The 15953-nt window shown below is 35.2% G+C and overlaps 1 protein-coding gene across 1 annotated transcript in view; it reads left to right on the top strand.

Moving 5' to 3' along the window:
* The window catches only part of LOC136417406 (putative adhesion G protein-coupled receptor E4P), a 38895-nt gene that overhangs the window by 2172 nt on the left and 20770 nt on the right, over positions 1-15953 (top strand). The window contains exon 2 of the mRNA XM_066403084.1: positions 82-246. Coding sequence (XP_066259181.1) covers positions 89-246 — 158 coding nt within the window. The 5' untranslated portion in view covers positions 82-88. The remainder of the gene's footprint in view (positions 1-81; positions 247-15953) is intronic.

The raw sequence follows: 15953 nt of genomic DNA, 5'->3' as shown, positions 1-15953 counted from the left end.
CAGTGAAACAAGCAAAAATCAATCAAATAGAATTTTCAAATATTTTCAATAAGGAATGATAATTTTCTTTCCAATTTTCAGATCTACGATGGATACCATGTATACATCTCGCATACACGGATTCCTTAATTCATCTCATTCAATTCTGGGAGGAAATCTTACCCAAGAAGGCGTGATCTCGCTTCTGATTGTGCTGGGAAGTAGTTTATCTCTGGTAGCGCTGGTTTTCGCATTTATAACTTACAGGTATGTTCACTCGACTCAATTATACAAGGTGTTCAATTATTCATGATCGTGAATGAAATCTGAGGCAGAATACACACAAAAAAAGACACAACAGCATAGTTCACAAAAAATTGCCCTAACAAGATTTTTTACAGACCTTCTTACGGATTTGAAAAATATTTTAAGTACAGAAAAATCCTTCAGTACTTTTTGGAAAACGCTTTCGGTTTTTTGAAAAAAAAACTAAAAAATGTAAAAATTAAAATCGTGTTGAAAACTTCGATTTTTTCACTTAACTGTTTCTCCAACTCTTATAGCTCCCAAGATACCTATAGATGAAGGCACAATTTGCGCCACACTGTATAAATACACTAGTGTTAACTTGCTGCTACTCGGTGCTAATGAGGAATTGAATTGAATTTTCTCTTGGTTCCAATTTTGAAATTTCTGGTAACTTTGCCAGCAAGATAATTTCCATAGAAATGGACCGATTCTTTCCTCTGATTTCGTCGTTGTTATGGAAATGGAGAAATTGGCTATTGCTCTACTCTGATTTCGTCGTTTCGATAGAAATTATCTTTCTGGCACAGTTACAAGCAGATTGAAACTGGGCCTTATTAAGCTTCAGGCTCGGTTTTGGAATCCCCTTCAGAGTGGAGCTTGGTGAATTCTTCCATTTCCATAGAAACTGTATTGTTGGTAAACTTACTCAGGAGTTACAGTTAAAATCGAACCTTAACTATTGCACGTTCTTGGAAATAATGTCAATCGCTTTTATAGAACTAATGGAAAATTAGTGAAATTAACCAAATACATCACATAGAGATCATTGTAGATCTTGTTAAAAAATACCATGAATTGTTTTGTTTACAAGAAGCTTTGCAGAGAAATTCCAGTTTCCAGAGCTTTCCGGCGAAATTCCGTTTGACAGTCCTCTGTAGTTTATTTCCGGATAACGTTCCAGAAAAACTAACTTCTCAATATCTCTGAAAACCTCAATTTCAGCATATCGTGGATGCAGACTTTATCAATAAATAAATATCAAGTGGCAGTGGATATAATGGCCACGGAATTTTTCCGCTGAATTTAGTATCCTGCAATTCTGTTTTTGTTCAGTTTTTACTTTTTATGATGTTTCCAGAGGAGATAGAAAATTTAACAATGCCGAGTTAATTGATTTAATGGGAACAGACCCAAGTGCTGGCAATTTTTCGAAAAGGATGATATCCACGAAAACGATCAAATAAAGGAAAACATATTTTTCACGTAAAGTTGCAAATACATTGATCTACTGATCTTCAGCTAAACAATTTACTTGTAAGACTAGCTGATCACAAAATAAAATTTTGAAAGAAAAAGTCTAGATATTGATTAGCGAACGCTTCAGGAAGTGGCGTCCATACAGAAAAATAAATAAAAAAATGGACCAGTGCTTGGCTCTGATTTCGTCGCTTAAGCGGAAATTATCTTGCTGACAAAGTTACCACGAATTTGAAAAACTAGTCCTTAGGTCCACTTTTTCAATGTCGTCCAGAGTAGAGCTTGGGCAATTTCTCCATTGCCATGAAAATGATTTTTCTAGCAAACTTATCCAGGAGCTCAGGTTAAAACTGGGCCTTAAGTACGTTTTTGTTGAACGTTACTGCAACAACCCCATCTTGTTCTTGTTTTAAAAAACACCCTGAATCATTTTGTTTTCAAGTAGCTTTTCAGAGAAATCCCGGTTTCGAGGTATATCTCAAAATCTCCATTTCAGCATATCGGGGATCTAGATTTCATCAATGAATCTATATTGGGCGACAGTGGGTGCATAGTGTAAGCTGTCGCCCGACAGGTATAGTGCCAACTGTTTCCCATCTATATAGGATATCATCCCATCTATATAGAGTATCGTCCCATTTATATAGAATAGTCTCAGTTAACAGATGACGTAGGTAGACGCTTATCATAAGCGCATTTTTAAAGGTTTCGGTGCAACCCCCCGAAAAAAAAATCATGAGCTCATCCTTAAAATTTTAAACCTGGCTTGGGGCGATATTACTCGCCTCATTAACTGTCAATGAATTCGATTTATTAGGCCCTTTTTGCAACCTCCGAATTTTCAGAGTCCTTTAAACTTCCCTGAGATATCGAAGGAACATAAAGAAAACACCTGTTAATATCGAATGAGCCACGTCTGAGATATTTGATGCTTTGTACACGTTTCTTACGGGTATAACAAAGAGTGGATGATGCAGCGAGCCGTAATTCTTTGCAATGAGCTCCCAAGGCAATACCCAGCAGACCGCAGAGGTTCTCCGGCTTCTCTTCAGGTAACATTCATTTTTCTTTCCCCTTTCCAGTTTAATTTTCTCCGCTGAAATTGAATTCTCGAGTGTAGGATTTCAACTGCTTCCCACATAAAAGAAAACGCACATTAAGGAAGCCTTTTGGCAATAACCCGGCTATGAATAATATTCGAATTTTTTCAAGCGAGCGGTTTCCCTTATACGTACCTACTTACATTGGAGAAAATCGATTTTTAGGGAATTTGATAAATGGACTAATGAAATTGATTCTGATGTGATTGATTCGATTGGGGATGATATTCAGTATCAAAGTTTTCGACGGGGAAATTCTATATGGTTTCTACAGGAATATTGCATATTTCACTGTGAAACTTCACATTAACATACACATGTGCATCTCACACTTCGAATTTCATACCAGAGAAAATTTGGTTTCAATTACCCAGTCGGACAATATTATCTCACATTTCCCTTAAATAAGCCCTGGCATTCGCGAGTGTTTATTATCATTCGCACCAATTAAGAAATTCCAGCTAGAAGTGACTGAATTAGCAGATTCTAGTGCATTAGGGAGGAAATTAAGATTAGTAGGATGCCTAGCTTGGCACGATTGCTTCTATGGCATTTCGTGATTCATATGGGTTCAGCCATTGAATGGGGCTCATACAGGGACACAAATCACTTTCGGGCCTACGGAAACCGGCCATATTGCTGAAATATCCGTAGCCGCAATTAAATAAAGTTAAATTGAATTGCGGCTGATTGCGCTCCATTCGGTCGGCGAAAGAGGCCAAAAATGCCACTTAATTTCCACTGGCAAGGGTGTTGTAACAAACTTTGTAATGATTTATTAGCTCCAACAAAGTTTGCTCAGCTATCTCAGTATAAATCCACTTGAACGATTTCTGCCAGCCACGACGCGACGGAGAGCTGCCTTAAAAGCTTTAAGGTTTCGGGATTAGTCAGATTCTTGAATCAGGGAACCCAAGGAACTGGGTGGTATTTACAAGGCTTAAAGTTGCAACTTGATTGACAACGAAACAGTAGCGAAATGAAGGTGAATATGAGTAATGCAAATTTTTCAACATTTTGGCGCAAAATTGTGTTTAGTACCTAAAATTCACCTCTCGCACCATCACAACTTCTCGCATTCTGAATTTTTAGGCTTAAACAAAAAATCTTATTTGATGCGGATGCAGCGGTGAATCCGAGCCGTATTTCAGGACCCGAGAAGCCAATCTGTACGAGAGAAACACAAAGGAATCCTCAAAATTTTAAGCAGCCGAAATAGGCTTTCAGCGAAAATACCTTCCGGGATAAAATTACAGAAATTTCTCAAAATTTTCTCTCAAATTTTCAATAAATTTCTGAGAATTTCAAATATTCGAAAATTTGCTTAGTGTCTAAATTATCCAAACTGACTAATACATTGTGTTCGTATTTGTAAATACACCTAATTCTCTTTTTACATGATAGATACGTTCCCAAAAAATTCGTGTAAAGAAAGATATTGGCTAAATGGAAAAATAGTAGATTGGTTCCAGATCTAAAAAAGCAAGTGAAAAGTACAATAAACTATATTAAAAAATTCTTGTTAGAATTCACTTAAGAATTTATTTCGTATTTACACATTTTAATTCATTAAATACATATTATAAAAAATAAATTATGCTTAAAAAAATCTGAAATTCATAAAAATTCGAAAAAAAAGTAAAAATAATATAAACATAATAGAATTTTATGCATTGTCGCTTTTTGACAATAAACGCACACATTTACGTAAGACTACAATATCACTGCTATCACTATAATTATTTTGTTCATCATTTTGTGAAATTATTTCTGTACTATCATCTCTAATCTCCTGTGTTGATAATTTAGTAGTTTTTAGAAGAAAATCAACCGTTAAAAATTGTGTTTGATTTCGTGATCAACCGTTATACACTTCCCTGTAAGATGCCATTAATGATTTCACTTCACGTTGAAATTTTGCAGTTTGTTCCTCATCAGAATCATGTTAAAAAGAATTACCATCAAAATGATGAAGTTACAATGCATATATCTGAGGAGTGAGAACGAAAAAATTCATAGAAACATTTAAAAAATTCATAAGAAAAATTCATTAAAAAAATTCATAGAATATTGAAAATTGGATTAAAACAAAACAATTCGTGTAAAAAGAGAATTTTTTTCTCTTTAGCTCGTGTTAAATCAAATTCGTGTAAAAAAAGAATTGCAGTATTTGTAAAGACTTCAGGTGACATTTAAGAGATATTATCGAAACATTTGGAATTCTCTAACTTTTCAAGAAATTTTTGTAAACCTCGGTAACTTCTGCTTCCACAAACCAAAAGCAACCAATTTGCGCAATTTTGTAATCAAAGATTGAGGAGTGTTTTGTAAGATTTCTCAGAATGTTCAAAAGATTTTTTCAATATTTTAAAGAACCGTTTCCGCCCAATTTAATTCATTCACCTAAACTAATCGCAAAGCAGATTTGCATGCAAATTTTCGCTTTGCAATTTTATTTTGTCATATCTATTGTGCGTATTTTTGCGTGAACCTAAAAAAAACAAACTAAATCATGTATATGAATACATACTTGAAAGGCCTGAAAACCCCTTTTAGATGATAAAACGCGAGTCTATATTCGCATAGAATTTGAGGATGAATATGGGTTTTATAAATTTACTGATTTGTAGAAAACTGAAAAAATGGGACTGAAGCTGGAAACTGAGAAAAATGAATTTAGATATCCCTCGATTTGAAAAACGAAGCTCTTTTCCGGAGTGTCAAAAACATTTAAGAGAAAAATTCTGTAGTTGCAGTGGTCCACCCTGTAAATTTTTAATTGGCCGCGTTAAGGCTCATCCTCCAAAAAAAACGTCTTCCCAATATAATTTTTTTTTGGCACATTTTGATATCACGTATTTGCGAATCTCCATTAAGCGAGAATTCTCGTTTTCTATTTCTCTGTGTTAGCTCACAAAACTTATCCACTTTCGACGATTGAATATTCACATTCGAATTCGATCCTTTCACCTCGTCTAATAGAGGGTCATGTGGTTTTGCTTTAGAAGGGTATTGCGGGAACTGCTAACGATATTAAAGGGGCTCGTTTAATAGGCGAAATTTACAGCACTCTGAAAACCACTTGCGAGTATATCACTTAGGCGTTAGTTGCCTTCGGCTAAATTATAGGAGCAATCTGGTTAAGCGCAATTTCGTGACGTATCTACAACCCTATATAACATAAAAACATGGTGTAGCCGTAGCCCTTGGGTGGTTGAACCCGAAATTAGGCTACTTTGTCGTGCACCAGTGGATCCTCCGAAGAAGGGACTGAAAGGGTGGGAAAGCAAACAAACACCCTTTTATGTTAATAACTTTACATCAGAACAAAGTCGTTTCAAATAAACGTCCGATCTTTCCTCTGCCTGGATTTCTTTATAGTCATAATTTCATAAAATAAATTGTGGATTTTTTCATTACCTTCGAAAAGAGGGAATTCACGAATTCGTTTTAGTTATTTCCATCTTTCCCTAACCCCGAGCCTATATGTAGAGGAGTCAAATATTGATCCAAGAATGTAATTAAATTTTGGAATTATTAAACTCCAAAACTGAAATATATTTGAACTAGATTTTGTCTTTCAAGCTAAGGCCTCCGTATGATCATAAGTATTATTCTACCTCTTTGCTAGGTATTCCAAAGCGAAAGCAGCCATAATTTGCGCCTAAATCGAATCATTTGAATTGTTGTTCTTTCCTGTTCCCGAATTCTTTCATTGTTTCCAAATTCTTCCTCGCTGCTTAAATTTATTGCACCACATTAGAATGAAGTACCAAAAACTTGACAAATTGCAAATGGTTTTAAGGCGCTAATGGTTTCTGCTTTCAACCGATTTCCCGAGTTCCATTTGTCCATTGTCATTGTTCTTATCAAAGGGGATTCGCTTTGGGAAAAGCTAGATAGGCCCGTGAATAAAATTAATGATACTGATTAATGTAATTATCCGATTCGGTATTCTGGGAAATTGATGAAGTTTGTTGCTGGAAATTTGTAAAACTTCATTGGGACCTCGGCAACGGTGTGAGTGCATAAATTTTATTCCTAATTCCGGGAATCATTTTAATCGTATGGAGAACTTAAGTGCCTCTTCATGTCGTTCCAATTAACATCCAATGTAGGAGAGTAAAAAGTAGATTAATGCTCTCGATTTTTCTTGGGAACTGGCTTTATTGTTTCGACCATCCATTCCTTCTTGATTTGGGGGCGTTAACAAATGAAAGAAATCTCAATTCAACAACGAAACGGACCTGACAATTCTCAGAAACATTTCGAGAAATCTGAGAAAACGCAATTAAATCAATAATTAAAAAGAAAGTTAAGTAAATGTGACTTGCCAGGTTTTAAAATTTTACTAAAAGCTGTTGCTAGAATGTGAGATTTTTCGGAAATTCTAGAATTTCTAAGAAATATTATAAACGCGTATAAAACCATTTAACGAAATAATGAATATGAATTAATAATCGATTTGTGCATGCTCAAATCTGTGGAGAAAACTCCGGACGTTTCTAAAAAATTTTTAAAAATCTAAAAACTGTCTCGAACATTCTTCGAAATTTCTTGCACACACATGTGAGTTCAGAGCATGAATCAAAACCTCAAAAATTTTCGGAAATTTTTCGCAAATGTGAAAGTCCCCGAAATTTATGAGACTCTGGAGAATCGTCTTGAACTACCTGAGTAATACTTTCGCAGGTATCTACATCTTATTCATTGACTGAGGAATCTATTTAAATAGCATCAGAAACGTTACATATTTTTGAGAATTACTCGAAACGTCCAGAAATGCCAGAAAAATGTTCTAAGAAACATCAAAACTGCCCTGAAATCTTTAATCAGGAATCGCAGTGATTACCTTGCTTAGATCTTCTGGAAACTGCAATTAAAACTACAAAAATGACAAAAGTTCCTTTGAGAAGTCCTAAAATCTTTAAAACTTTAATGTTTTGATATGCAAGCAACAGAAGGGATAGGAATTTCTTAATTGCTCAAGCAATTAAATTTTCTTTTCGGGCAATGGCGTGCTTCGAAAAGGATGGGGGTGAACAGGGACTCCACAATTAACGTTACTGAGGCACTCGTATGTAAAATTGCCTGGATTAATTGTTGCGATGTTGAAAGAATTTTCACATTTGTAAAACTTTATTGGAATTTCAGAGACGATACCTTTGGTTAGCTTTCATTCTCCATTCCAAGAAAAATGAATTAGAGCGCGCTCTATCGTTTAAGCCCATTGAGAGAGGGCATTCGGTCTTTCGCATCGTTCTAATTAACACCAATTGTAGGAGAGTGATAATTGCATTAATGCTCTGTACCTTTACTTGAAAACGCGCTTTCCCGTTTTTAATATTCATACCTATAACATAAAGGAATTTCGACTTTCCTTTTGCAATTTGAAATGCCATAAGATGATTAGGGTGTCTGTGAAGTTAGATTTGCTTAAGGGGAGGGGGGGCATACAAGCTCGTTTCCATCTTGGCCCTTTGTGCAGTATGTGCAGCATAAATCTTGAATCAAAAAGAATCTAAAAATTTGTAATAAATTCCTGCTCCATTGCTCCTCGTACCTCCATAAAATGTTTGTTGTCGTCATAGAAATTCGTTGGTGTTGTAGGTGTATTTAGGGAGATACAGTTTATCTCTGTCCGGGGTATTTTTTAATAAAATTATTCCATGTTCAAAGTTTCATACAAATTCAAAACTGGAACGAATATGAACGCGAATTGTTCGGCAACACAAACGTTAGAGAAGTTCATGTTTGGATACCATCTGTACTTACATTATGCAAGCTGCAATTGCACGAATTTTGATTAAAAAAAACTCGTATTTCGAGCAGAGGATTAACTAACAAATTTAGAAAATACACTTTCTCTCTTCCAACTGGAATTGCGTTATAATACCTCCATTAAACTTCTTATTAAAATTTTTAATTAACAAATTGGAAGGAATTTTTTGCTTATCAGGACACTGAACAGGAAATCGATTTTGATAATTACATTCCAGGGTAGCTGTTGTTTTCATTGTCGAAATTTTAATTATTACGTAACCAATAATAGAGGCTTGGAGGCAAGTTTAACCGCGTATGAGGGCACTTAAAACACCCTGTAAATCTAAGGTACCTAGCGACACCACTGAGAACCTTCCTCAAACAAAAATCTATCCGACAAAATGGATTCAAATTTGAGGCAGCTAACGAGCCAATTTATTCCCTTATTCCTAACAATCAGAACCGTGACGTTTACGTTTATCCCTTAATGTCCGGTCCCTTGTCAGGCTATGTAGCTAGTTTCCAGAGAAAATCCAATTTTCTACTATAGTGCCCTGACATTTCTTGGATAACTTCGAAAGGACATTGAAATATAAAAGCCATTATTCGAGACCTGATGTGAATAGCCAGGGCTGCCGTCATATCCACACGCTGCCTGTCATCCCCTTTGATATTTCCACCCTTAACTCTTAGGCCATGCTAAATGGGATTTTCCCTTTGTGCGAGCATTCACCAATCCTATATTGCATTGCTTCTGAGCCAAAATATGGATTAGGAATTGATTGTTTATGGTCACTAACATGCATACGAGGTGTCCGGAAATAACACTGAAATATTTTTGGAGGTGATTCTACAGGCTGAAATAATAAAAAAAGTTCCTATAAACATATCTCGAAAACTGCTTCTTAAAGGGATTAAAACCCCCGGAAGGGGGAGCTCTGAAGATAGTTTTTTAATAATATTTTCGAAACGCTCTTCATTCAAATTATGGAATTTAGTATATACCGGGGTAATATTAGAGGCGTTCTCCATAGTCAACAATCTTGTATTTGTTTAAAAGCAAAAGTAGCAAGGCAAACTAAGGAATTTTACTAAGCGTAATATTACTACTAACGTAATATTACTAAGCGTCCGCTTCTCCGCCCTTCTATCTATTAACTGCTTGTTTCTCATTTATTTTTCTTGACTTTTTCGAGTTCTGGTGGTCCTTCAGACCCAAAGGAGTAGTACCTGCTCATCCCTGTTTCTCATGCACAACTCTCACACATGGCCGCTTAATTGAGTCGATAGTGGTGACCTCCTTCGAAAGTGCTTTATCTTCAAGATAGCTCTGTCAGCCTGCCCCTCATCTTATTGCCACTTCTAATGTTACATTCCTAAACTTAAGGACTAATAAATCTCCGACATATACTACAATAAGTTGGAATACGAAAACTTTATTTGTGTTAATAATTGAAGATTTCAATCAAGGGCGTCACAAAGAGCCTTCTTCTACATAAATGTTGCCCTAACTTTTTTGTTTATGGCATTTCTTAATTTTTCAAATCAAATTACTGAATCGCAAATATTTTTAAGTCAAGAAGGTCCTCTTATTTCATTTCGTTGGAATAGACCGATTTCCAGAAAAATGGGCTTTTATGAACCGATGAACGATTGCATGAATATCAAAATCTATGAAGAAAAGCATTAGAGGGTACATTGAGATGAACGGAAACCATTTTCAACATTTGTTATGAATAAGTGATAAATCCTTAATAATATTAGTCATGTTATTGCTGGCTAATAAAAATAAATTATATTACAAGAATGCCTATTATGTTTATTAAAATATATTTCGATGTCTTTATAATGGTGCGTTGGACATAAAAACCCATTTTTCTGAAAAACGGTCTATCCTAACGAGATGAAGTAAGAAAATCTCTATTTAAAAATATTTGCGACTTAGCAATTTCATTTCAAAAATTAAAAAATGTCATAAACAAAAATGTTAGGGCAACATTTACGTAGGAGACCCCCTATATGTGAAGCCCCTGACTAAAATCTGCAATTATTAACACAAAAAAAAATCCGTTCCAACTTATTACAGTGTACTGAATTTGATAATTTTAGCGCAAATCGTTTCGAAAATATTGCGAAAAAGCCACCTTCAGAGTTTTCTCTTTAAGGGATTCTAGTCCCTTTAAGGCGCAATTTTTGGGGTATTTTTATAACTTTTTTAATATTTTAATCCCTAGAATGACCCCCCCCAAAATATTTCGACGTTATTTCCGGACACCCTGTACAGCTAAAACCTGTAGGAACTAGCTACAAATCTTTACTCCCTTGTGGCATAAAGGGTGCATCAAGGATTCCCTGGTCAAAAGCAGAGATGGGAACGTAAACAAATACGCCGCAAAAAAAAATGTATTTACTGATCAGCAATTAATTTTTTCATACGCATTCTCAGCATATTCACGTGAAAAATGCAAATAAACGTCTATTAGGAAACTAATAAATATTCTGATTGGATCCATGAGGCCGCCGTCATATACAGCGGAAAGTGATCAAACGCGGAAATATCAAACAAAAATTTGATTGGTTTAAAATGGATTTTCAGGTTGCATTCCATTCCGCTTTTAGATATTTTCCACTATATGTGACAAAAAGTGACAACGGCCTGAGATCGCTACCACATATAGTGCAAAATGGTCAAAAACAGAGGAATGTGGAAAAGATCAAACATGTAATGCTCCTGTTTGATTGATTTAAAAACCGTCTTTGTCAATCAAAGTGTTTATTATATTATTTACATTTTTTACGTTGTTTACGCGTAAAGACATTTTTATACGTAAATGTAAAAAATCTAAAAAACGGCGATACCGTTAATTATAAAGAAGCGATGTAAGTTAATTGGAATGGGACTCATTTTCATTTTTATTTCCCTAATCTGCAAGGTGATTCATTAATAATGAGACAACCAAAAACTGGAGATACCACACGTTAAAGAGCGACAATTAGAGATAATATGCCTCATCCAAAAGTTGGTAGTTTCGGATAAAATGTCGAAAGTTAAAATTTTAATTCATTTTATTGCCATTATTTTGAAAATATCTAGGTTAGATACATGAAAGTTTGTAAAGTTTTGTTTTTTAGGTGGCAAATTATGCGTTCTAGAAAATGAAAATACACTTCGTTTCGCTTTTCATTTCCCGTGTTATCAACTTTCAACATAATGTTCGTTAAATAGGTTCTTCTAGAATATGCATCGAGATCTCGAAATTAAGCAAGAATCCATAATTAATAGAAAAATCGTTGGTCTTTCAAATTTTAAATAAAACTTCATGTTATAAATACAAAATAAAAAGTTATTAATTATAAATTGTGTAAAATCTACATTAAATTTTTTTTTTAATTTACATTTACATTTCGCAAGTGGCGCTCTTTATTAGCAATGCGGAAATTGCAAAACGTATTCTATTCCTCACCTAAAAAAATATAACTTTACAAATTTTCAATTGTCTAACCTAGATATTTTCAGAAAAATGGCAAAAAAAATTAATTAAAATTTTTTCTTTCAATACCCTGTATATCCGAAACTATCAACTTTTGGACAAGACATATTTTTTCTAATCGTCACCATTTAATGAGTAGTATTTTCAATTTTCAGTCAACCAATTGTTAATGAATCACCCTGTGTATTCCCGTTTCTTCTTATTGTCAAACCCTGTTATAATACCTCTGACGCTTTGGGAAAATCTATTTAAAAAAACTCGCATTTTCCATCAGAATCTCGGCATATTCGAAAATTCAAATCCGGAAAATGCATGCAATTTTCTACAAATAAAATTATGTTTAGGTGATTATCAGACATATTTTACTCTGTTTCGGATCCTGTGAAATGCAGAGACTTTGCAGAAAAATCTTTGGGGATTCCCACTGAAGTAAACCTCGTAAGTGCCCTGTTCCTCGAATTGCACAAAACTTCCTACAAATAGGACTATATTTTTGTAATTTTTGTCGCGTGTATACAATTTGATGTAATTTGAATAATAAAATATGTAATTTTTGTAATTTCAATTTTTGTGATCGACACTCACTTTCGGAAATCGACTTCTAAAGCTCACTAGTGCTGGAATATTTGAAATTTTGAACACGGTATGCACCAAGGATGGACGATTTTTAACAAAAATCTTGAGTATCTGCGGGTTTTTGCCAAAAGAAATACTGGTTTTTTATATAATATTTTTTTAAGGATATTTAAACCTCATTGAAGCTCCCCTTAAGCTCATTGAAACAGAGGTTCCTTCACTGTAAAATGCCATTTATTTTTTCTATGCTAAATAAATCGTCGTTGAACGTTGTAAAATGGGATAAGAGGAAAAGTTTTATTTTCGTTTCTCCTTTTAAAGCGCCACTAGACTTAGTATTGGAATGTTCTAGGGAACATTCAAATAGCCATGAGCTTTTATCCGCATTTATTCAACACAAGTTTCACGTTATCGATTCGAGAGCCGTCGCATCGTTTCTTACTCTGTTTTTTGTAGGAAACAAAGAAGTTAAATATATTTCAGGGCATAAAAACGGACCCTACCTCAACCACCGTGTGATTTCTGCTCTTTTTTCTTTCGTTATGATTAAATGTTCTTTTCTGTACTAAAACATATTAAAATTTTTCTCAACAGACACCCGACCAGACCAAAACATCCATTGAAACCTAAGGATTCCAGGCATATCCGTATTAGTCCCCAGTCCGCTATTGCCCTTGCATGACGTCTTTTCATGATCCACCAGAGTAGCTTATTCCTTGAGGGATGATGATATTATCGCCCTTAAGGGAGGAAAACGTTATTCACCCTTTGTAGGGGGATAATGGCTGCGACTAATTAATAATTGGTGTCTGGTTTAATTATGGTTTTCTTCCTTCGCTTTACTAAGAGTTTAGGACGGATTCACACGTTAACCTTTGGTAGGAAACGCTAAACTCCATTACCAGTAGTCACCTCATTGCTATAATCTCTTGGGAAAACCATTTTGTGCGCTTTCCAAATTTGCTGGCCATATAGACGGGAGAGAGAATGGGGAATGAAACGATGGTTTGAAGGGCGATTATTGTAAGGAGTTTAGCAGGTTCGGCAGTGTTGGGGTAACTTATGAATGGATCTGGGAGTTTAAACCGTAATTTTCTCTCTATTAGTGTCATTCCTAAAACATCACAAGTATTTTTCGCTTATACAAGATGTTTTAGAAAATTGGTAAAACTATGTGAAACTTTTACACTCTATACACTTCACAGGGTGTCTCTTTTTGAAGCTCAACCATGAGGATCTCGGTAACCGCAAAAGGTCTAAGGTCAATTAAATTGCGACGAAATTGCGCAATTTTAAGTTCGAGAGGGCGCCGCTTTACAATTTGCAAAATTCCGATAATTTTCAGAGACATTCGAAAAAAACCTGAAATTTTGAAAAAACGTTTTTACTTTGTCCTCAACTTATTTCACGATACAATTCAAAATTATTGACCCTTGGTCAATGTAACTTTTCCACTTATGCAACGCGGCAATACCATATCGGAAATCCGACGTTTCGATTTTCGGCAACCATCATCAACTACATTTTGGCAAAAAAACGGCAGTGAATTTCGTTTTGCGTTAAATTCAGAAAAATCTTTCTGCTTCGACGAGGGGTGCAGCAGAAGAAATTCACACGTCTCATCGGGCGACGTGAAGAGTGTCGAAAAGACATAAAAATCGACCGTTTAAAATTCATTTCACCCAAGTCTTGTATCCAAGAGACACCGAAGCGTTTTCTAGGAATATCATGGCACTTTTGGAACGAAAGCCCCATTTTCTTTCCAACGTGATATTCACGGATGAATGCAAGATTACCTACTCAGGCACGTTCAATCGTCACAATGAACGTGTCCGGTCCACTGCAAATCCACATGAACACCAAGGACGTTGACCACAAGCACGTTTCGGGCTAAATGTATGGGTTGGTTTATATGGCGATACGATCATTAGTCTATACAGTGTGTGTAATTTAACCTGGACTATCGAAATATCTCGAATACTAGGCATCTTATAAAGAAATAATTAGTATGAAACTTTAAGCACTTTAAGAAGAAAATGTGTTGGTACTAAAGTTGCTACCCCCTCACCCTCCTCTCCCCTCCCACCCCTCATATCCCCTTACCTTCCCCTCCCTGCTCACCCCTTCTCTCACCCCCCCCGCCCCTCCCTACTCACCCTCCTCTCCCCGTGTGGGTGCGATGAGAGTTATTTTTTTAAATTCAAATAGCAACCCCCATGTTCTTTAAAGATTCGGATAATATAGCTTAATGTTAAAAAAAATTCTCCGAAACTATTTTTTTTTATCAATGCTTAAAAACACAGTAACGAAATTCAATTCATATCTTATCTCTAGTTTGCTAGTGTATGTACATGAATTTGATGTATACAGGGTGTCCGGGAATTAGGGGACCAAAAAGAAATGGTGGATTATGTGGTTGAAGATAAGAAAAAAATTCTTATAAACATATGCCCAAAAATTGCTTCCAGAGGAGCTACAACTCTTTGAAGGAGGACCTGTGGTAAAGATTTTTTTGCGATTACAGCAAAACAGCAGCAGTTGAAATCACCAAATTTGGAATATTAATATCACTTGACACAATGTCAACCAGAGGCGTGCATTTTGGGGGGGCTGAGGAAAATTTTGCTCTAACTTTTTTGGACACCGTTTTGCAGTGGCATAAAAACAAATTATGTAATTTCAAATTATTTTTCATGAAAAATGTACTCTTGATTGACATCTCTAGGGTTCACCGTTTTCGAATTGTGTACAGAAATTTCTTGTCTAATTTGATGCCTAATTATTATGATTTGAAATATTGAAACATGAAATGTTTTTGATATTGAAAGAAACACTGCAGATAAACGTTTAATAAATTGATAACACAACGGAACAAATAAATAAATAATATAAGGAGTATAGTTTTTTCAACAGAAATAAATTCGGGATAGGAATTGTGTGAAGAACTGCTTAAGCAACATCGTTTCCAAATTCTGTACACCGCATTAACTCGAAAACGGTGCACCCTAGAGATGTCAATAAAGAGTACCTTTTTCATGAAAAGTAGTTTGAAATTCATAATTTGTCTTTATGCCACTGAAAAAACGGTGTCCAAAAAAGTTGCAGCAAAATCTTTCTCAGATCCCCCCAAAATGCACGCCTCTGATTGACATTTTGCAAAACAGGATACATCAGCTTCTCCAGTGTGTCAAGTGATATTAATACCCCAAAGGTGATTTCAACTGCTGCTGTTTTGCTGTAATCGCAAAAAATCTTTACCACAGATCCTCCTTCAAAGAACTATAGCTCCTCTGGAAGGAATTTTTGGGAATATCCTTGTAAGAATTTTTTTCTTATTTTCGACCACATTATCCACCATTTCTTTTTGGTCCCCTAATTTCCGGACACCCTGTATAATTTCAAATATAGCGCGTAAATCTTCATCCGCTTATTAAATTAACCTCAGCTGACAGCTATCCTCTCTTTGAACTATTCCGCTAATATGCTTAAAAACCGTGACAAAATCATCCTCAGATTTCAGACTAACCATTCCAACTTT

Source organism: Euwallacea similis, chromosome 28 (assembly GCF_039881205.1).
Source record: "Euwallacea similis isolate ESF13 chromosome 28, ESF131.1, whole genome shotgun sequence".
NCBI classification, from domain to species: domain Eukaryota; kingdom Metazoa; phylum Arthropoda; class Insecta; order Coleoptera; family Curculionidae; genus Euwallacea; species Euwallacea similis.
Note: the sequence above shows the minus strand (reverse complement) of the source record. Positions and strands in the feature narration are given on the sequence as shown.